A 22,873-nucleotide genomic window follows, 5' to 3' on the forward strand; every position below is an offset into this window, starting at 1 on the left:
GTGTGGGGGGGTGGGTTATCTTCTAGTCCATCCGCCTATTCCATTCCAAACAAATGGCCTGTTGTGCCTCGCCCGCCCTCCTCTCCTCAGCCGGGCCCCTCCCATCTCCTGCTATCTGAGTCAGAGACTGATAGTGAAGAAGAATGGCCTGGCATGCCTCCAGCCCTGGCACCATGCCTGGACAGACTGAGCAAACAAACCTCCCTACAGCGTGTGAACACGAAGCCAGCCATGAGCTAGAATTACCGGCAGCTGAGCAGGAGGACGAAAAGTGGACAGATCCTCGCTTCCGGAGAATGGAGAGGCGACATCAGCAAAAGGAAGGGAGGGGCAGGCCTGGATAAGTGCTGAGTCATGGAGCCACACCCCATGGCCTATATAAAGGATCTGCTTTCTGGCATTCTTTTGAGTCAGGCAAAGTCTCATCTGGTTGCTGAAGTCACACCTTGGATTCCTGCCTGCCCTGAGAACTCTGACAGGAATTTGGCAAAGCTGCAGAGGCTTCATGGCCACGCTTGATACAGACTTCCCAGACCCGGCTGTCAGAGGAGGAGTGGGACATGACATGGCCGTTCCTAAACCCAGTTCTAAAAACTTCGCCTCTGTGGCCGTAAACCCGTGTTTAGCTCCCTTTCCTCGGTCTCCATGCGAACTGCAACGAGGGATGAAAACGTGACCACCTCATCCAGCACTGAATGCATGAGACGAAACCCCCACCTTGATGCTTGGGACTCGGTTCAGTTGGAGTGACGGTTCGTGTCCAAAGCCTTCTCCTCACGCGAATCCCCTTCCTTTCCGCAGGTCTCTGTGCCCAGATTCGCCGTGGGGATCGTAATAGGAAGAAACGGCGAAATGATCAAGAAAATTCAGAACGACGCTGGGGTTAGGATTCAGTTTAAACCAGGTTTGTTTCTTTCGGAGGTCTGACCCAAGTTTCCGGTGAGCAGCTGTAGATCAGGGGTCCCCAACCTTTGCCCCCCTACCCGCCTCCTACCCGCCTGGTCCCTGGTACCCAAGAGATTGGGGACTACTTTTCTAGACCAGTAATCACCAAGTAGAGATTACTAAACCCAATTCAGTCCTCAACATGACAATCATAAAGGGGAAATAATCACATGACCTCCCCCAATTTTTACCACTTCTTTTTGGGCAGTTGTTAAGCAAACCCCTTTTTCTCTTGTGTGCTTTTCGGTGGATCATCCTGGATATCTTTTGTTGTGTAACTATGTGCAGCCTGCTTAAAATAAACAGCTGAACTTTAGAAAGCTGGCAATTTAACCAGGGTGGTTATTAACGCAAAGGCGAAACATTGCAAACAATGAAATTAGTGGGATTTTGCACATCCTTAATTTATTTAACGCCTTTATAAGAACACGGCAAGAATCTGCAGGCGGGATGCCACTAAAAGCCATATCTGTCCGATGGACAGGTAGTCCTGGAATTACAACAGTCCCTTTAGTTGGAGGTTACGACGGCACTGGAAAACCTGGCCAATGACCGTGTTTCCTGGGTGGGTGGCTGAGGAATTCTGGGATGGTGTTCCTGGGGGGGATGTCGTTTACAAGTCTTAAAAGCGGCCAAGTTTGGACCCTGCTGTAGATAATCTTTTTTCAGGATTCTGTCTCTCTGCCTTCCTTCTGTTGTTGTTTCACTGGGCTTTTCCCCTTGCTTTGTTCCCCAGATGACGGTATTAGCCCAGAAAGAATCGCGCAGGTCATGGGCCTCCCCGACCGATGCCAGCACGCAGGTCACATTATCACCGAGCTCATCCTCACGGCACAGGTGAGTCAGGCTGAGCGCCGGCAAGTTCAGAGAGACCCGAATTAACAGAATTCCCTCGGAAGGGACCCCTTGCTCGGGCAGGAGACACAATACCAGAGGTGTCAAACTCAAATTCATTGAGGGCCGCATCAGGGTTGTGTTTGACCTTGGGCTGGGGGGCAGGGTGGGCGTGGTCAGGATTGGCGTGGCCAGCTTGTCGGGGGCGCCTTTGGTAGCCCAAGTGTTTTGGAAGCCAATTTTGTTTTTGCTTCTTAACTGTCATATATTTTAGCTGGGGAAGTTGGGAGGGGGTTGTTGTTGGAGCGGTAGAAAGTTAGTCATAACAACATTCTGTATTCAAGGGCATCTTGAGTCTGATGTAGAAGATTGTATCCAATTGAATGTGAAGAGTTGATGGGACAATGTGATGAACTTTTGGGTGTGGGGCAGGGCTGTGAACTGTCAACTGGGTGTGGAGAACCTGGAAGCTTTCAGTTTGGGGTTTTCCCAGCTGTGCCAACATGACATCGCTAATAAATTGGAACTTTGAGGAACCTCAAGCCTCAGAGCTTTATTTCGTTGGGGCTGTTCCTTGGAACCCTGACATTAACCCGAAAATTGACACCGAATGCTCTACTAGTCAAGACGGGTTCCCAGCCTTAAATTGGTTTGATGGCAGCGGTGGGGGGGGGGTTGTTGTTCCAGCCCGCCAGGCATTTCCCGCGTGGTCAGAGGTGGTGTCTTCTTTGCTTGCAGGAGCGCGACGGTTTCGGGAGCCTCGCCGTCACCCGGGGCAGAGGGCGCGGACGGGGAGACTGGAGCCTGGGCACGCCCGGCGGCATGCAGGAAATCACTTACACGGTGCCCGCAGACAAATGCGGCCTGGTGATCGGCAAAGGTGAGTCGCGGGGGTGGGGCCGGGGAATGACAGCCTCTTGGTCAGTTTGCAAGGAAAGGAAAAAGACAAAAAAAAACAAAAACAGTCCTTGGCTGGAAGGCAGGATTGCAGGCGGACTCTGCCGAGTGCCAGAGGTTCGATCCCGACGGGCTCGAGGTGGATTCAGCCTCCCATCCTTCCGAGGTCGGTAAAATGAGGACTCAGATTGTTGGGGGGCAAGAGACTGACTTGTAAACAGCTCGGAGGGGGCTCTTAAAGCCCTGGGAAGCGGTATATAAGCCTAAGTGCTCTTGCTCTTGTTATTGCTCTTCCTTCCTCCCTCCCTCCCTTATTTCTTTCCTTCCTTCCATCCTTCCCTCCCTTATTTCTTTCCCACCTTCCTTATTTCCTTCCTTCCCTTCTTCCTTCCTTCCGTCCTTCCTTCCTTCCCTCCCTGTTCTCTTTCCCATCTTCCTTCCTTCCTTCTTTCCTTCCTTTCTTGCCACCTTCCTTATTTCCTTCCTTCCCTTCTTCCTTCCTCCGTCCTTCCTTCCTTCTTCCCTCCCTCCCTCCTTCCTTCCTTCCCTCCCTCTTCTATTTTCCATCTTCCTTCCTTCCTTCCTTCCTTCCTTCCTTCCTTCCTCCTTCCTTCCTCCTTCCTTCCTTCCTTCCTTCCTTCCTTCCTTATTTCTTTCCCACCTTCCTTATTTATTTCCTTATTTCCTTCCCTACTTTCTTTCTTCCTTCCTTCCTTCCTCCTCCTTATTTCTTTCCTTCCTTCCATCCTTCCCTCCCTTATTTCTTTCCCACCTTCCTTATTTCCTTTCTTCCTTCCCTTCTTCCTTCCTTCCTTCCTTTCTTCCCTCCCTGTTCTCTTTCCCATCTTCCTTCCTTCTTTCCTTCCTTTCTTCCCCCTTCCTTATTTCCTTCCTTCCCTTTTTCCTTCCTCCTTCCTTCTTCCTTCTTCCCTCCTCCTCCCTCCCTCCTTCCTTCCATCCTTCCTCCTTCCTTCCTTCCTTCCTTCCTTCCTTCCTTCCTTCCTTCCTTCCTTCCTTCCTTCCTTCCTTCCTTCCTTCCTTCCTTCCTTCCTTCCTTCCTTATTTCTTTCCCGCCTTCCTTATTTATTTCCTTATTTCCTTCCCTACTTTCTTTCTTCCTTCCTTCCTTCCTTCCCTCCCTTTATTTCCTTCCTTCTTTCTTTCCCACCTTCCTTATTTATTTCCTTCCTTCCTTCCTTTCCACCTTCCTTCCTTCCTCCCTCCCTCCCTCCCACCCTGCAGTTCCTGAAAGCAGCAAGCCAATCCCCTCAAAATACAACTAGCAGAGTCAGAGTTGTCTTCCACGGTCACTTTGAGGGGGGGGGGCGGCGGCGAGAGGCTTGAGAACGGCCCCTTCACTGGTCAAGGGCTCCCTTTGCAGCTCGCAGCAGCCTCTCCAGAGCCCCGGGAGCAGTGGGGGGGACCGGGAGGGGGACGGGACGTGGACTTTTATTTCCATGATAAACCCAAGTCATTTTGACAGCCTCCTCCCTGTCACCGTTGGCTTTTTAGCCTGGTTTGATTAATTGCTTTAGGATTCTATGTCCAGCTGTGGGTCCGTCCCCCCCCCCCCCGCGTTCGCCCCAGTGAAGAAAAGCAACCCCTTTTCTGAATAGCCGTCTGCAGACAAGCCCCATGTGTTAAGCAGGTGACCAGCCTTTTGTGAAAAGGGGGCGAACGCCCAGCGCTCCATATCTTGGCTTGTTCTCTTTCTCTCCGGCCCTCCAGTCTTCGGCCGAGGGATGGAGAAGAACTCCGTCCGCTCCGGAGAGGCTGGAATCGATCACTTCTTCCTCCCTCCTGACGTGAGCCGACTGCCGTATGAAACTTGGAAGCCGCTTCCCCCCCCCCCCCCCAAAAACAATTCCCTCCGTTAGATCAGGCTCCGATCTGCTCCTCCTGCAGCCAAAGCCTCCAAAAGCAGTTTATGCGTCTCGCCGTTAAAATAAGGCATACCGTACGACATAAAACTTGCAAAATATAAGATAACAAGATTAATGGGTCTTGCCCGGAAATTAGCAACATTGGTTGAATTCTGTCGCTTTGCCATGAAGTCCTCAAGTGGGTCAGGAAAGGAAAGACTTAACAGCGGCACCCATTTAGTGCCCACTCAAAGTTGCAACAGCACTTTGAAAAAAGTGACTTGCGTCCATCCAATCACACTTGACCAATGAAGAGTTCTATTTCACGCTTACGACCAAGGTCACCTGATCAAACTTGGACACCTGGCGACTGACTCATATTTATGACGGTTGCAGTGTTCCTGGGTCACGTGATCACTTTTGTGACCTGATGAGCAAAGACAGCTGGGAAGCCGAATTCACTTAACAACCGTGTTATTAAATTACTGCAGTGATTCACTTAACGTCTGTGGAAAGTAAGGTCGTAAAATGGGGCAAAATTCACCCGGCAACTGTCTTACTTAACAACAGAAATGTTGAGCTCAAAGAGGAGGACGACTAGAACTCACCGTCTCCTGGTAATTGGCCCAAGATCCCCCAGAAGGCTTTCATAAGCTAAGGCGGGACTAGAACTCACCGTCTCCTAATGATTGGCCCAAAGTCACCCAATCGGCTCTCATGCCCAAGACAGTACTAGAATTCACCAGCTCCTGGCGATTGGCCCAAAGTCACCCAACTGGCTTTTATATGGCTAATGTAGGACTAGAACTCACCATCTCCTAGTAATTGGCCCAAAATCACCCAGCCAACTTTCATACCTAAGGCAGGACTAGAACTCCCCATCTCCTAGTGATTAGCCCAAAGTCACCCAATCGGCTCTCATGCCCAAGACAGTACTAGAATTCACCTTCTCCTGGCGACTGGCCCAAAGTTACCAGTCGTTTTTTCACTCCAAAGGCAGCACTAGAACTCAACTGTCACCCGGTTTCTGGCCTGGTGCCTTTGCCACCATTCCCAGGCGGGGTTTTTTTTAAAAAAAAAACAAACCCTCATTGCAGGCTTCGGACTTAGCAAGGTTTCTGCAGGTTTTCTGCAACCCAGATCAGGCTGGGAAGCTTTTTTCTGAAACGCCTTCTCCCAACCTGTTGCAAAGCAGGGTGGGGCGGGGCGGGGGGGGGCGTGTTTGTCTGCCTCGAGCGAATGTTTTCAGATGCTGAACTAATTGGTCCTTCTCCCCTTCGCCTTTGGTTTCTGGCCCGTCTCAACCCCCGTCAGAAGGAGGGTCACGCATCTCCCCACCTCCCGCCTTGTGTGAAGTTTCCAGCCTAAGAATCGAGCCATTGTGAGGGCCGTAGAGGAATCCTTTGTTAAGCAAATTTCATTAAGACAAGCGAGACCAAAACCCTCCCTCTGGGTATTTAGCCTTTGGATGTCTTGTTCCTTTTGGGGGCGAAATTTTCATTCGTTGTGCTCCACCCTTCGACAAGGCCTTCCCTTGTTGTTGGCAGTCAGAGGCTTTTCCACCAGCCCTGGCTAATTCGGGAGAGCCCTATGGGCTACAAAAATTCTTCTTACAAGGTAGCGTTGACCAGCAAATCCAATGCTTGGGCCCTGTGTTATTGGAATACGGCCGTTTGGCAGGAGGTTTTTATGCTTCCTGTGTGCTCTTGTTTTATTTGCGTCTTCGCTTCCAGGCGAGATGGGTGGCATATAAGTTGGATAAGTTGGGTTTTTTTTCAAAAAAATAATAATGAAATAATAAAATAAGATAAAATGCACTTTTTCAGGCAGGGCTGTTAAATAGATAAATAAATAAACTAGGGTGACATGATAGCAGTCTTCCAATATCTCGGGGGCTGCCCCAAAGAAGAAGAGGGAGTGAAGCTATTCTCCAAAGCACCTGAGGGCAGGACAAGAAGCAACGAGTGGAAACCAATCAAGGAGAAATCCAATCTAGAACTAAGGAGAAATTTCCTGACATTTAGAACAATTAATCAGTGTAACAACTTGTCTCCAGAAGTTGTGAATGCTCCAACACTGGAGGTTTTTAAGAAAATGTTGGATAACCATTTGTCTGAAGTGGTGGAGGGTTTTCTGCCTAAGCAGGGGGTTGGACTAGAAGACCTCCAGGGTCCCTTCAAAATCTGTTATTCTCTTCTCCTCTCCTCTCCTCTCCTCTCCTCTCCTCTCCTCTCCTCTCCTCTCCTCTCCTCTCTTCTCTTCCTCTATTTATTTCTCTTTCTCTTCCTCTTCTAAATGACTTAAAGACTGTTCTTGCAAGGGGAATGTTTTACATTGAGTGCTGTGTGGGCAAGGGTTTATAGTAGCAGTGTGAAGTAATCCCTTTTAGGGGCTTTGAATGAGGTGCTAAACTTAGAAGACAGTATTTGTAGCTCTGGGTTGTCTTCGGTGCTGTCTGAGCTTGGTGGCTTTTTTTGCAAACATTTTAGTCTCCGACTATGTAATAGCATCAGTGCTAGTAGGGAGTGGGGTTTGTAGAGGTGGAGGAAGTGGAGGTTCACTGGAAGTCTTCAAGAAAAGACTTTTTCTGGGGTGGTGTAAAGAGGGTTGGACTAGAAGACCTCCAAGATCCCTTCCAGCCTTCTAATTCTAAATACTCGGTGAGTTGCCGGGTGTGTGTGTGTTTCCCTGCATGCCCCAAACACCAAATTTAGCCGTCTCTCGCTCTCTGGGAAAGGGGCCCCTCCCTCCTGGGGCTCTGGATTACAGCCCACCTCAAGGTACCAGAAGAAGCCGCTCAAAGTAGCTTGGCCCAAAGTCATCCAACCGACTTCCATGCTACGGGCAATACTAGAAGTTGGAGGTGCGTCTTGCAAATGTAGACCTTTCGTAGTGGCAGACCTGGGTCTGTATTATGAATCTGGGGAAAGGCATTGGTTTCATACAACCTTCCAGGCCCGAGCTCTCACCCTCACCTTTGTCCCGCTGCAGGAGGGGAGAACATCAAGAGCATAAACCAGCAGTCGGGGGCTCACGTGGAACTCCAGCGGAACCCTCCTCCCAACACGGACCCGAACGTTCGGATATTCACCATCCGGGGGGTGCCCCAGCAGATCGAGCTCGCCAGACACTTGATCGATGAGAAAGTGGGGGTAAGTCCTGTCTCCTTTCATGGTCTCGGGCCAGCTTGGGCGATACAGCCTCCCCCACTCCCCAAACCACCTCCCTCCCCCCCCCTCCCTCCACCGTTGCGGGATGCTGGAAGGTCTGGTTGGAAGCTCCCGCGAATGCATTTGTTTTCCTGCGCAAATGAGAATATTTATCTCATATCAATCATCTGCAAAGGCACTGGGGCCATATTTCTCAACGCGAGGGAGGAAGAATCACAGAAGAAAATGTGCTTGTCGGAACCATCAGCTAAAAAAGCAAACATTCGTTCATGCATTCATTCATTCATTCATTCATTCATTCATTGCCATTGTTACTACTTCTTTTTTTTTTTTTTTTTATTACTTTTTTTACAACAAACAAACAAAAAAAATACATTATTACACCCTTGTGCTATACATAAAAGGAAGATTTGGGTCTTCGGATATATCCTCATGATTGCCAAAATCCACGTTCTCGAGGTACAGGTACTGAAGCGTCCAATGTTCCAAGCGCAAAGTCCACAAATGGTTTCCAAGTCTTCCAGAAAATATCTTCTTTATACACACCACTTCTAATTTTAATATCACATGTCATTTTATCATTTAAAGCTAATTTCCACATTTCAGAATTCCACTCTTCTATTCTAAAAATCACATCTAGTTTCCAATATCTAGCTATTATAATTCTACCTATTATAATCATAATTCTAATCAATTCTTTTTCATATTTTGTTAATTCTATTTCCTTAATTACCAACAATAATATAGTTTCCACTCTCAATGTTATTACTTTCCCCATCATTTCAAATATCATTTTCTCCAATTGTTGCCAAAACTTTTTAACCTTGTCACTACTTCTATAAATAACTCAAGGTGTCTTATCTACCTAATGCTCCTCTTCCCTCCTGTTTGGCCCATAAACAACCACCCTCTCAGGATGGACAGATTGACCCAAATCACTCAGCTGACTTTCAGAGCTAAGGCGGGACTAGAACTCACCGTCTCCTGGTGATTGGCCCAAAGTCACCCAGTTGGCTTTCATGCCTAAGGCGGGACTAGAACTCACCGTCTCCTGGTGATTGGCCCAAAGTCACCCAGTTGGCTTTCATGCCTAAGGCGGGACTAGAACTCACCGTCTCCTGGTGATTGGCCCAAAGTCACCCAGTTGGCTTTCATGCCTAAGGCGGGGCTAGAACTCACCGTCTCCTGGTGATTGGCCCAAAGTCACCCAGCCGGTTTTCATGCTACAGGCAATACTAGAACTCAAGTCACCTGCTTTCTTAACCCAGCACTTTCACCACTAAACCACGATACCATTGGGAACCATTTAAAGACGACCCAAGAAATACCCAGCTGATGTCCATTTGAAAGGCTGGTCCCACCATTATTTGTGTCTTTCCCAACGGTGGGAAAAGAGACTCTGGATTTTCAGCAGCCCTGACCGCAAGAGAGCCTGGGTCCAGGGGTGAAGATCCAGCAGGTTCCGGAGAACCGGTAGCGGAGATTTTGAGCAGTTCGGAGAACGGGCAAATGCTACCTCTGGCTGGCCCCAGAGTGGGGTGGGAATGGGGATTTTGCAGTATCCTTTCCCTGCCACGCTCACCAAGCCACACCTGGTAGTAAACAGAACTGGTAGTAAAAAAAAAAAAGGCCACAGAACTGGTAGTAAAAAAAAAAATTGAAGCCCACCACTGCCTGGGTCCATAGTTGACCGACTCTCCCTTTCACCTTGAGTATCACGGAGTCGCCCGCGGCCCCTGAATGCTTTAAGGCTCACCTTGTCATTCAAACGTGGAGACTCCGGTCTGAGTTACGACAGCCCCCCACCCTCACCCCAATAATGTCTTTTTTTCAGGGCACCAACCTAGGTGGGCCCGGAGGATTTAGCCAGGCTCCTTTCAGCCAGCCACCTGCGACGACTCATCAAAAGTAAGGATTTTCTTCTTCTTCTTTGTTTTCTTCCGTTTTGTTTCTCCCAGCAGCAGCACCGATGCTCGCAACCCGACTGCGGGTCTGTAATGGTGCATCGTTCCGGATGCAGACAAAGGCAATTCTCTCTTTTTTTTTTTTTTGAGATCCGGCCTTTTGCTTCTCAAGGTCAGAATAGGGTTTGTTTGTGTGTGTGTGTTTTTTCGGGGAGGGGGGGAGAGGCAAACGGGGGGGGACGGAGGTCACAGCATCTGAGACACAAAAGAAACAGGCCTTGCCACCACGAGCATTCGGCTTCTGCATTGTTAGGTAGTGGTTCGTTCCAAGACCGAGGAAGGTTCAAGTCAGAGTTGCGGTTACAATCGCCTACAAGGTCGTCCTGAGCCTGGGATGAAAAGAGATGCTGCTGGTCGTCCATTCCTCCAGGGCTAAATAAAGGCGAATATTTGTAGCTCGGTGTTGAAATGAGAGCGTGCTTGACGCTCTCTGAGTTGGGTGGTTTTCTTGCAGACTTTTCATGACCCAACTAGGTAACGTCATCAGTGCTAGAAGGGAGTGGGGTTTGTGGAGAGGAGGAGGAAGGCAGAAAGAGGAGGGAGGGCAGGAGGAGGAGGAGCAAGACTTATATGCCACTTTACAGAGCTTTCCAGCCCTCTCCAAGCAGTTTTACAGAGTCAGCCTCTTTTTCCCCAACAATCTGGGTCCTCCCTTTACTGACCTCAGAAGGAAGGATGGAGGGCTGAGTCAACCTTGAGCCTGGTGGGATTTGAACTGCCAAATGGCAGGCAGTGGTAGTCAGCAGAAGTGGCTTGCGGTACTGCAGTGAGCTGCCGAGGCTCCTGTGGAGGACTGTGGAGTCCTTGATGTTCTTTGAGCTTGGATGTTTTCTTGCAGACGTTTCATGACCCAACTAGGTTACATCATCAGTGCTAGTAAGGAGTAACGGTGTCTTGTCATCCACAGCGGTCCCCAGGCATTCATGACCCAAGGCTGGGGAAGCACTTACCAGACGTGGCAGCAACCAGGACAGCAGGTCCCAAGTAAGTCTCTCCCCATCCTAGGAATATTTTTGTGCGTGTGTGTGGGGGTACTTGGGGTGGCCTGGAGACCCTCAAGTCAATTTTCTGCTGCAGCGTTTTGCTTGCAAGGGGATGTGGTGGCGGCTTTGCCCCCAAGCGAGGTTTCTTAATGTAGCTTTACATTAAAGTAGCTTTGCCATAATTTTTTTATATAGACAGCTGTCACGTCACCCTTAGTCAGCCGAAGTCAGAGGTGGGGTTCAATTACCTTCTCTCCCGGTTCGCAAATGTGATCGCGCTTCACCTCTGCGTAGTCGTGCATTACATCCGAGCGTGGGCGGAGCCTCCCGCAGTCGCTGCTGCCGGTTCGGGCGAACCGGACAGGACCAACTGAAACCCACCACTGCCCTTAATCCTTCTTTTCAGTTCCCACTCTCTGCAATTGTTCTTCATATGTTTTAGCCTCTAGTCCCCTAATCATCGTTGTTGCTCTTCTCTGCACTCTATGTGCTTTGACATATGTTGGATATGTTACTGTACGTTGGGGTGTTAGAAACTGACCAGAAACTGCCAGAGAAAACAGGGAATAGTCACCCCTGGCAAATGCACATTCTGCCTTTGTGCTGCACGTCCTTTTCCTCCCTTAGTTGCGCTTAGGATCTCAGATCTTCTTCTGAAAAGAAGATCCATAAATATTCAAGGGGTTTAGACCAAGGGGTAGTATTCACTTATCTTCGTTACCGGTTCGCAAATGTGAATGCATGCGCCACCTCCGCCCATGTGCAGAGCCTTCCGCGCATGCACAAAGTGTCAAAAATGGGACGTGATGACGTCTGGGTGGGTGGGCGGAGCCTCCCTCAGCTGCTGCTACTAGTTCTCCCGAACCGGATGGAACCGGCTGAACACTGGCCTCCGTCCGGCTGCTCTGTAACTTCTTCTTTTTCGTTCTTTGCTTCCCTTTGGGTAGGTCAGCAAAGCCAGCAGCAGAATAGCCAACCGGATTACAGCAAGGCATGGGAAGACTATTACAAGAAGCAGAGTAAGTACCTTCAGACTTGCAAGGTTCTGTTAACATAGCTTTAGACGGCAGTCAGATAAGAGACAGCGTAGCCCAGAGCTGCCTAATGGGCAGAGAAAGAGGCTCAGAAAGGAACTCTCCCTAGTTTCTCAGACTGTAAAAGAGACGGCAGGCTATTTGTACCTTTAGACTTGCAAGGTTCTGTTAACGTAGCTTTAGAGAGCAGTCAGATAAGAGACAGCGTAGCCCAGAACTGCATAATGGGCAGAGAAAGAGGCTCAAAAGAGACCCTCCCTAGTTTCTCAGGTTGTAAAAGAGGCGGGCGATTTGTACCTTCAGACTTGCAAGATTCTGTTAAGGTAGCCTTACAATAAAGTGGAATTAATTCAATCTGCTCTATTAGCATGAGCCCTGGCCCAAAGCTTAGCCTGAAGCAGGAATCCCGGGGGTGCATGTTATTGGTGAACGGGGTAGGTGGGCTATTCCCCAACTTCCTCGTCAGCATCTCCTCTACCCTTCTTCTCTTTCTTCTTCCTCCTCCCCTTCCAGGTCACGCTGCCACAGCTGTTTCCCAAGCCAGCAACCAGCCAGACTACACAATGGCCTGGGCAGAGTATTACCGACAACAGGCGGCCTACTACGGGCAGACGTTAGGGCAGGCTCACAGCCAGGTGGGTGTTTCTCTCGCACATAGTTGCCGCCTTTAAGCCCACTGGGCAGCAGATCAATTCTCTGCCAGAAAGTGACTCGGAAAGTGAGGGGGAAGGGCCATCAGGACTTACCTCTAGAGCACCGGCTCCTCTGGCTCAGCTCCAGGAGCCAGAGGCAGGCCAGGTGGAGGAGATAACGAGGCTTCCGTCCCCTGACTCTCCCCCCACCCCCAGGCCATGCCTCCAGACCCGGCTGATGGCAATCAGGCCTGGCTAGACCCCAGCTTTCGGAGATACGAGAGGCGGCTACAACAAAGGAAGGGATGGGGCAGGCCTAGGAAATGCTGAGTCACGGAGCCACACCCCACAGAGTATAAAAGCAGCTCAGGCTGCTCTTCTGCTCCGTGATAAGCAAAAATTGAGCTGAACTATTTGACTCGTGAAGAAGTGAGCTGAACTCTTTGACTCGTGGAGAATTGAGCTGAACATTCGGCCTGGATTGCTGACTTCCTGGTTGCCCAGCAACCCCAAGATAAGGGAGACTTTGGCAGGCAGCTGCAGATTCCCTGCCAGGACTTATAGCAGCCGCGAACTCAATTGCTGGCTCGTTTAGCCAGCTCGCGTAGCTCAGGCCGGGAGGGGACAGAACACTTGGCTTGGCAACTGACTCATATTTATGACGGTTGCAGTGTCCCAGGGTCACGTGATCCCCTTTTGTGACCCTCTGACAAGCAAAGTCAAGGGGGGAAAGCCGGATTCACTTAACAACCATGTTCCTAACTTAACAACCGGGGCAAGAAAGATCATAAAACACAGGAAGTTTGTTTCGGGGGGTTTTGTTTTTACAAAGAAATTGCCAAAACATTTGCCCAAGGCATGGATGCAAGGGGAGTAGGCGAGAAGTGTGTGTGGGATGGGGATGATGGGTCCGCTTGTCTTCCCCACCTGCAGGGCCAAGATAGGCTTGAAAAACCCGTTGAGCATTTTTAATTCTGTTTCCGCTCACTTTTATATTTATTTATTTTTTTGTTCTTTATTTTTTCAGGAGCAGTAGAACAACTGTTTGATTCTTCTTCTTTTTTCTCCTTTTCCTTGGAATCATTGTGGAAACAAACCTTTTTTGTAACAGAGGTTTCTAGATTTGCAACCGTTTGAAGATCTTTCTTTCTTTCTTTCTCTTTCTTTCTCTTTCTTTCTTTCTTTCTTTCTCTCTTTCGTGAAACACTAGTGGTTAGGATAATCTATACTGAACTTTTTTCTAAGAATCAGGAACAATTAGTAACGTGTACTAAACTTTACGGACATGCTACGGTCATCATTTTCTTCCTTTTCCTTAATTTCTGCTTTTCGTTTCATTTTGTTCTGTTTTTTTTTTTCGTTTTTCGGGAAGGATTTATTTCCAAAAATTGTAAGGAAAAAAAATAAACGACAGGAAAAAAAAAATATTAAAAGAGCACGAAGCGAAGCGAAACTCCAGGAACATGATTTGAAGGGACACCAATGAACAGCTGGCATCACAACTTTCCCCTAAAGCTGTGACGTTTCAACAAATGGGTTTTTGTGTGCGTGTGTGTTTGGGGTTTTTTTCTTTTTTCTTTTTTTTTTCTCTTCCCCACCCCCCCATCTCTTCTCCTTGATACTTTGATTTTTAAAATCTTTTTTTTCTGTTGAAACAGAAAAAAAACAGACAAACAAACAAACAAACAAACAAACGCTTGGAAGTCTTAGGTGGTATGTAACAAATTCTAAAAGAAAAGAAAATGAATTTTTTTTAAAAAAAAACAGTATTTAAATATTCTTAAATATGTAAATTCATTAAATATTTTACTTCTAATTTTTCTTGTACCTTGGCTGTCTTTTTTTGATTTTATTGCATTTTTTTTAAAAAAAGAAGAAACTGAATTATGCTATGTATTGTAATTAATTATGTGAATTCTTTATTGGGACAGTTGCTGTTTGCTGTCAAGTTCGTTTATCGCTGGGGGGGGGGCGCATTTTGTAGGGGCTGTATAATTTCTAGAGATCTAAAGGGTTAATATAAAAGCAATGTGTTAATTTTTTAGTGATACTATTTTCCTTTCTATGTTTCCCTGGTTGGTTGCATTTGTAAATCTAAGACCTCCAAGCATCTCTTTAAAACAAAAAAACAAAAAAAAAAGAGCAAAATACTTTTTGTCTATTTCAGAAATAAATACTGTTATTTTTAATATTAAGATGAAACTGCTATTAGTATCTTTAACAAGCACTGTGGAACATTAAATCCTATAAAATAGTAGTAACTATTTTTTAATTCCAGGGTGTGTGTTTGCTTTTTGGCTTTTTATATTTTTTTTTTTCCCCTTTGTTTTTAAGTATTTTCTTACCTTAATATTTGTCAAATTTTACCTAGAGGAAATAAAAATGAAATCTAGTATTAACCATAGGTATGTTCTGAATAATTTTTTGATTTAATAAAAGGGATAATATGGTTTCCAGTGTTTACTGTAGTGTTTTCTTGTACAGATAACAGTGTATTTTTAAAGAGAAAAAAAAAAAAAACGGAAGTAAAGCTATTTTTTTCTTGACATTTTTAATTGATCTATGGGACATTCCGTTTTGAATTGTACCGAAGTTGCTGTTTTAGGAGCTTCCTCGCCCTCCCTCCCATTTCTTTATAATGCTTGAAATGTCTAACTGTATACAGGAAAAAAAAAACAACAAAATCAAAAAACAATTGGATAATGTTCAGCATGATGTTTTAAAACGAAAATGTTCTTTTTATTTGACTGACAGTTGCATTTTACACTCTCTCTATAATAAAAAAAAATTCCACACGATTACATTTCTGGGTGCTGTGTCGGTGTCATCTTACACACAAACACAAAAATCACATTTAAAACGGGTCTCGGTTTCCCCCTCTTTCGTTTTCTGTCTGCTTTCTCTTGAAGTTTAAAAAGTTTTTTCTTTGCGGTTTAGTCCTCCGGTCATGGGTGGCTACATCCATTGGAAAAAAACAAACACACACACACAAAAGATGAGAACGGGGATGTGCCCTTCCACTTGGGTTATATTCCCCCAGTCAGAATTCGGAAGCCGCCACTCAGAATCCCCATGTTAGGGGCTGATGTCACCTGTAAGGTACCTTGATCATCCAGGTGGAATATTTTCCTAACGGAAAGAAGATTAGCTTCAGACAGGTGCTCAGGCTGGGCAATGGAAGTAGACTAGATTTTCCTCCAATGTCTCTTCCTTTGTTTGATGTGGTTGCATCCTCTTCTCTCCCAGGATATAAGCCTTCCCGATTTTTCACCCTTCTGCTCAACCCTAGGAAGTTCTTTTGGAGGAAAACTATGAAAAGGGAAAGCCGTGCTTTGGATGGGAGAACATTTTTGATTTCCTGCAGAGGCTCCCGAGAGGTATCCATCCACCGTCTCCCCTTGTGGTTTTGATGGGCACCAAAGTGCCCCCTTTCCACCCAACCATTCACCCTCGCACACCTGCCTAGAACACAAGTTACCTTGGGAGATCCTTCCATTTATTTATTTATTTTATTTATTATTCAAATTTGTATACCGCCCTATCTCCCGAAGGACTCATCACCCATCGCCTGTCTTTCCTTCCATTAATACTATTATTTTTCTCCGCCCCCCCCCACCCCTCCAAGCTTAGACTCCAAAAATCAAACTCGGCAGTCTCTCTATCCTTCATTTTTTCCCCCCTCTCTAAATCATAGCCCTGCCCAATTTCACGAGCTGTACCAGCCAGCCAGTCCCCCCACCCCTCACCTAATCCTGGATTTTCCTTTTTATATGGCAAACCAGATGAGATCGGCCGTCCTTAAATTTACCTCCTCTGGCCTCTGCTGTTACAATTTCTATTATTATTATTATTATTATTATTATTATTATTATTATTATTATTATTATTATTATTATTTACACAAAATGACAGTATACACAGCGAACGAGATAATTATGCTGGATTTCGTATCACAGATCACTAGTTGAACAATTCCCAAGCATTTAGGACTGCGTGATGTATGGGCGAATTATTATTATTAGTATTATTAGTATTATTATTATTCCCCCGCCCAGTAGACCCCATCTGTAAAAGTGGCAATGCTTAGTGCTGGGAGGGGGCTGTAGTTGAAAGCCGGAAGGAGAGGAAGGAAAACCAAGAGGGGGGGGGGCAGAGAGAAAATGGCAAAGAGAGAATCTAGGCAGGAACGGAAAGGAGGGGGGGGGGAAATGGGAGGATAAAATGCCATTTGGGCAGAGAAAGGGAGGGATGCGGAGATGGGCGAAGCTCCAGATGAACGTCTGATGGAGTCGAGAGGCCTTCTCCTAATTCATTTCCCAAGCTCTGTGCCAGAAGAACATTTGGCCTGTTGCTTAATGAACTCCAAGGTGTCTCTTAATTGAAGCCGATGATGCATTGGTGCCCTTCCACCCTGGTCCATAAGTGCTTGGGGAAAAAAGCCAAGGAGATGCAGTTCCTTTAAATATTATCTGTAAGTACCGATGAGTGGGTCCCGGGTGGATTATCCTTGATATGAATTATGGAACCCGGCTCTTATGCAAACTTCATTTTCATGGGGGGGGGGCTCCCCCTCTTTTTTTTTCTTTCAAATATCTGGTGGGTGGGGCCACTCGGCGCCGAGGCCAATCCCGCCACTAGGAATGGCGCCTTGCAAAGCCGGGCAATTTTATTTCTTTATTTTTTGTCAGCAGTCTATCGTGTTGAGGAAGAACACTTAAGGGCTTGAAATGATACCAAATCTAGTAATGGATTTTCATCTCTTCTTCGTCTTCTCCCCGCAACCCCCAACCCTCAACGGCCACCCATGACCGCGTTGGGCCACTCCCTGCATTAGCGACGCTTTTGAATTTGGCACCCCAAAAGCGAGCTGACGGTTACTTTGGGAAAATCATGTCTGCCTCCTTTAATGTCGGCTCCGTGGCTTCACGGCGATTATGGACGACCTGAGCTGTTTTTCTCTGAATACTTTATTTGGCTAAGTCTGATTAGGCACGCAAGAAATACCAGAAGAGAAGCGAAGAGCACAAACTGGACAAGATACCAAATTAGAAAGATCTACAAATACAAATAGAATGACTGGGGCATTCTAGAGAAAGCCAAGGTAGATCCAAGAATCATAAGCGCCTTGGGCGCAACCCCAAAACAGCTGGAGCAGCCCTCGAACGCCATCGGCATTGACAAATTTACCATCAGTCAATTGCAAAGGAGAGTTTTATCAGCGACGGCTTACATCCCGCAATGATGTTTGTAAACCCATCAAAAAAAGCCTCTCCCAGGTCCTTGGGAAGGTCTCTACAGGGGGACAAAAACGCCAATTCCAGTGTGAACATCTGGCTGACTGTGCAATGGACCACAATAATTCATTATTTGGACATTCGAACATCATTGGCATTAATACATCCACCTTCGGTCAATTGCGAAAGGCAGCTTTGCTCGGAACAGCTGACATCCTGCGATGAAGCCTTTGAACGCCATCAAGCATCAACATCTGCCTATGCCAGGTCCATGGGAAGCCTCCATAGGTGGACAAAGAACGCCAAATGAAGTCTAAAACATCTGGCTGCATGATGAACTATAATACCAATATTATTTAGAATGAACTTCCCCCAGGACTCCGTCAACTTCCTGACCTTCGAACCTTCCGCCGCGAGCTTAAAACACATCTATTTATTTGTGCAGGACTGGACTAGAATTTTAATTTTAAATTTAATTTTAATGGGGTTTTATCATTTTAATTGTAATTTTAAATTTTGGCCTATTTAAATAAGTTTTTTAATTAGTGTTTTATCTTGTCTTATATTTGTATTTTTATCGGGCTGTAAACCGCCCTGAGTCCTTCGGGAGATAGGGCGGTATAAAATTTGATTAAAAAATAATAATAATAATAATAATAATCTGGACACCAACGGCATCGACAAATTCACCGTCGGTCAGTCGCAAAAGGCAGCTTTGCTCGGAAGAGCTGACATCCTGCGACGAGACCGCTAACACCATCAAATCACAACGTCTCAGATTCACTTAACAACGGTGTCGAGAAAGGTCGTAAAATGGGCAAAACTCAACAACCTCTGTAGTTGTGTGTCTATTCTCCAATGTCTTGTAGAAGAGGGAAAGAGGCCTGGCCTTGAGGGACAGGAGGTCTGCATGACTTAATTTCCTAGTGTGGTCTACCTTGAAGGGCTGGCACATCTGGGAGATGGCTTCGTTGGCCAACATCTGGAAGGGGGGTCAGGTGATTAGAGCAGATTCCAGTGGTGAACTCCTTTGAAGGACAAAAGAAAATTTGTTCTTCTCCCTCTGGAAAAAAGAATGAAAGTGGCTATATTTCTATGGGAGGATTTGACCTGGCCCCTACATTGCAGGAAACCATGGCTTGTTAATCTAAAGTTAATCAGCTAAACCACGATACAATGGCTTTGCCCAATAGACTTGGTTAACTGTCCTCAACCTAGTTAAACAACTAGCGGGATTCAAAACGGTTTGTTTCAATCGAACCATCAACAATCAACCCAAAAGAAGATCTTCACGTTTCTGGGTTCAACCCGCCTTCCATAAAACAAAGAGGGCTGAGAAAATATCTACACACACACCCACCTTACATCCTGGACATTTCAACTGCTCTCCTCTGGACATCGGAGCAGGGCATTGCACCCCAAAACAACTAGACATCGATACCTTTTCCCCCCCGTGACATCACATTTAATTCCCACAGCACACTCTAAAAAATTTAGCCATGTAGTAAGCTGTTTATTGTTATTATCATCTTATCTTCTCATTTTGTCATCTTTTCTCAACTTAACTTTCCTACTCCTATTGATATATTGGGATTTATTATCACTTGTTTTTTGTATTCTTATGATTAATGATTGTAACTGATTTATGATCTATGACCTGTCATTTACTTGTTTGTATGTACACTGAGAGCTTATGAACTGGAGACAAATTTCTTGTGTGTCCAGTCACACTTGGCCAATAAATAATATTTCTATTCTATTCTATTCTATTCTATTCTATTCTATTCTATTCTATTCTATTCTACTCTACTCTACTCTACTCTACGCTGAGACACCATTTGAATGGACTTCAACTCCCTGAAGCCTCAGCGACAGTAAAATGTTGGCTTGAGGAATTCTGGGAGGGGAGTGCCATCCCTTGGGAAGATAGCCTACAATTCCCAGAATGCTTAGCAAAAGCCACATGCTAGCTGGAGGATTCTGGGAATTGCAAGTTACTAGTCCAGGAAAAGAAGGTTGGCCAATATATTAGTTTTTAACTACTATGTTTCTTGCCAAACTGGTTAGATTTCCACTTCATCTCTTTTAGGGCTCAGACCAGTGTGTTACTCAGCCTTGAAACCGTGCACACGTGTGGACTTCAACTCCCAGAATTCCCCAGCCAACCCTGATTCAGACAATCCCAGCCTTCTCCGTAACCATCTGCACGCAAGGCTAGTTTGCCCTGTTTAAAAAGGTAGGTCTAATATTTCCTTTACAACCTTTTCCCCACGAAGATTTAAAATATTATTTCCTCCTCTAGCAATTTTCATCTGTGTCTTCTTTCAATCACCTTTGCTGCCACTATTGCATTGAATTCCTTAGTTTTCTGACTTGGCGGTTTGAAACTCGTATGGTCTCCATTCTGACTTTAGATAACGTGCAATTTTTTTTTTCTGGCAACTTTATCAAAGGTTTTGCAAACACTTTCTCCAAGGTGCAAAACACTTTCTCCAATATATTTTTTCCCCTTAATCATTAAAAGCTGCTCAAGGAGCCAAAGACTGCTTTGTACAATCTCCATCAGGTGAACTCAATTCAGTGGCAATTAATGAATGCATTTACGCCTATAAATGTCAAGAATGGATGCAGTTTTCTATAGAGGTGTCCTTTATACCCATTACTTTTTATGATAATTGAAGTGCATTACACATTTTGGAAAATTGCCCAGTTTCAAAATGAGGTTTCGGTTTCGTACATTGGTTTGAAAATCCACTCTCGTGCTAACCTATCAACGTTTTTTCCCTGCTATCTTTCAACCCAAGGCCCTACTTAGTTTGACATAATGCTAGAAAGATTCGTTTTATTTTGCTAGAATTAAAAAAAAGGAAAAGACTAGAAATATTTTTTTGGTGGGGGGAATCCTTACTAAAATCTTGCCTCTCCAAGATTTCTTTGCAAATTCTCACTGCAGTAATTGCTTCCCCCCAAGGCTCTAAGAGATGGGTCTCTTGACTCTTAAAAACCCATTTGTCTTTCCCTTCCTCTTCCTCATATTTACTGTAATTTCTGTTAGCAAAAGCATCAGCTCCAGGGAATTTAGTCGCTGGTGGTCCAGGCCTTATTTAAGTCTAAAGGCTTTTTATTTGACAATACACTGATTTATTGGAATCTTATTTCCCTTCTCTGCATTTATAATTTATCAAATGGGGAGCGGGGATTGCAATTCCATTCGCAAATGTTTCCTTCTCTTGCAATCTGGTACGTGAGTGCGTTGAATGCATCGGTGCCATTGCCAGAACGAGCGAACGTCGATTTTGGGAAGTAGGAAGTTCTCATCTCAGTTTTGCACAACTCATCTTTTTTGCATCCTGGGGAAATTTAAATGTAATCCGAATAGTCTTTGGATGACGAACACAATTGGGCCCGGAATTTCCATCGCTATGCAAGACGGTGGTTAAGGGGGTTGCGCCCGAATTTACAAAGCCTTTTTCGGCCACGGGGATTAAATGGATTTTGGCCATGTGACCATGGACATGTTGTGCCCATTTTAAGGGTCCTTGAGTGGCTCAGACTGCTAAGACAGTCTGTTATTAACAGCGGCTGCTTGCAATTACTGCAGGTTCAAGTCCCACCAGGCCCAAGGTTGACTCAGCCTTCCATCCTTTATAAGGTAGGTAAAATGAGGACCCAGATTGTTGGGGGCAATAAGTTGACTTTGTATATAATATACAAATGGATGAAGACTATTGCTTGACATAGTGGAAGCCGCCCTGAGTCTTCGGAGAAGGGCGGGGTATAAATGCAAATAAAATTAGAAAATTAAAATTAGAAATTAAGTGTGAGGACTGGTTCTAAGTTACTTTTTTCAGTGTGACTCATTCTGTTTATATACAGTTGACTGTTTTCTTGCAAACGTTTCATGACCCAGCTAGGTAACATCCTCAGTGTTAGTGAGTGTGGTTTACTTTCTGTTTATACAGTAGCTTTCCCTGTATATACCATTAGTGGCAGGACAAGCTACTGTATATAAACAGGGAGCAAAGCTCACCCTGGCTCGCTGAGTGATGGCTAACTTTTTCCAAACTGAGTGCCCAAAGCACATGCGTGCTTGCCCGAACTCCCAAAATGCAAAGCGTGCACACCCCACATGTGCCCCGCCCCCCACACATATACACACTTCCATCGTGCATGTGCTCCACCCCCCCCACATGTACACATGGCCCGCCCTGCATGCGTCCCACCTCCCGCGCATGCGTGGCAGAGACCCAAAGGCCAGCTGGCTGGCATGCGCAGCGGAGCTGAGCTGGGGCGACGGCTCGCGTGCCCACCGAGAGGGCGCTGCGTGCTACCACTGGCATGCGTGCCATAGGTTCGCCATCATGGTGATATACTCTTTGGCCTAAATTGAGGGTACAAATCGACAAACAGATAAAAACAACGAGCGCTCCAGTAGTATATAGATAACCCAAGGATTTAGCAATGGTCCAACTCAATGCAAACTTGTGCGTACTTGTCAAGAACCAATTCTCCTTTTTTAAAATTTCAGTCTGAAGTTCCGCAGCCCACGTCCCCTAGACCAGTGGGGTTTTTGTTTTTAGGGCCCTCCGAAGTCCCTTTCTGAGCGGTTCCTGATTCTCGGCCAATTCCGTCGCCTTGGCCAGCTGCCAGCTCGAGTTTGCAGACAATGGGCGTCTGGTGGAACCAAACCGGAGCCCGAGAGGTTTGCGGCCGGCGGGCGACAAATTTTCCTCTCGCACAATTTTGCAAATATCATCGGGTGGCGAGAATGGAAGCTTAAAGCATCTCGCCCGGGCGGGCACGGGAGGACGCCCGCCGAGCCAAACAACGGCCTACAATGGGCCCGAGCCCTTTTGCAGAAGCCCATAATCAGACCCGTTTGCCTGCGCGGACGGTGTTTACACGGGAATAGCCGTCCCACGGTGAAGTCACGACTTTGGGAACAAAACAAGCTTTTTCTCCAGCTTTGCCCCCCATTGAAGGCTTTGCTGGCGGGTTGGCAAAAGGCAGGGCCGCGTTTGGAAACCCTCCGGCTTGCCAGCTTTGGGAGGGAGTGCCGTTACCGCACAAATGGTACGGTGTGGATTTTTTTTTTGTTTTTGGCTGCCCGCCGCTCGGCCGGTCCAACCCTCTACGAGTAATTTTTTTAAACAAAATTGTCAAGAAAAACAGTGGCAAGAATAATTTCCTTGCCCCCCCTCCCCCCCCCGGGAAAAATATTCTTTATAACTTTATCCAATTTTTGAAGAAGGAGGGTGCTGGTAAGGGTTGGAAAACGTAGCCTTTTACACCGATACAGGTAGTCCTTGACTTATGAC

General features: G+C 46.3%; 1 protein-coding gene across 2 annotated transcripts in view; it reads left to right on the top strand.

The window, feature by feature from the left end:
• FUBP3 (far upstream element binding protein 3) overlaps positions 1 to 15,119 on the top strand; it is a 47,407-nt gene extending 32,288 nt beyond the window's left edge. For both annotated transcript variants that reach the window (XM_058159290.1, XM_058159291.1), the window contains exons 11-19: positions 802 to 904; positions 1,682 to 1,782; positions 2,518 to 2,659; positions 7,530 to 7,690; positions 9,543 to 9,616; positions 10,580 to 10,656; positions 11,603 to 11,674; positions 12,203 to 12,324; positions 13,349 to 15,119. In XM_058159290.1, the coding sequence (XP_058015273.1) occupies positions 802 to 904; positions 1,682 to 1,782; positions 2,518 to 2,659; positions 7,530 to 7,690; positions 9,543 to 9,616; positions 10,580 to 10,656; positions 11,603 to 11,674; positions 12,203 to 12,324; positions 13,349 to 13,357 (861 nt within the window). In that variant the 3' untranslated portion in view covers positions 13,358 to 15,119. The remainder of the gene's footprint in view (positions 1 to 801; positions 905 to 1,681; positions 1,783 to 2,517; positions 2,660 to 7,529; positions 7,691 to 9,542; positions 9,617 to 10,579; positions 10,657 to 11,602; positions 11,675 to 12,202; positions 12,325 to 13,348) is intronic.
• Positions 15,120 to 22,873: the final 7,754 nt, after the last annotated feature.

Source organism: Ahaetulla prasina, chromosome 16, assembly GCF_028640845.1.
Source record: "Ahaetulla prasina isolate Xishuangbanna chromosome 16, ASM2864084v1, whole genome shotgun sequence".
Lineage (NCBI taxonomy): Eukaryota > Metazoa > Chordata > Lepidosauria > Squamata > Colubridae > Ahaetulla > Ahaetulla prasina.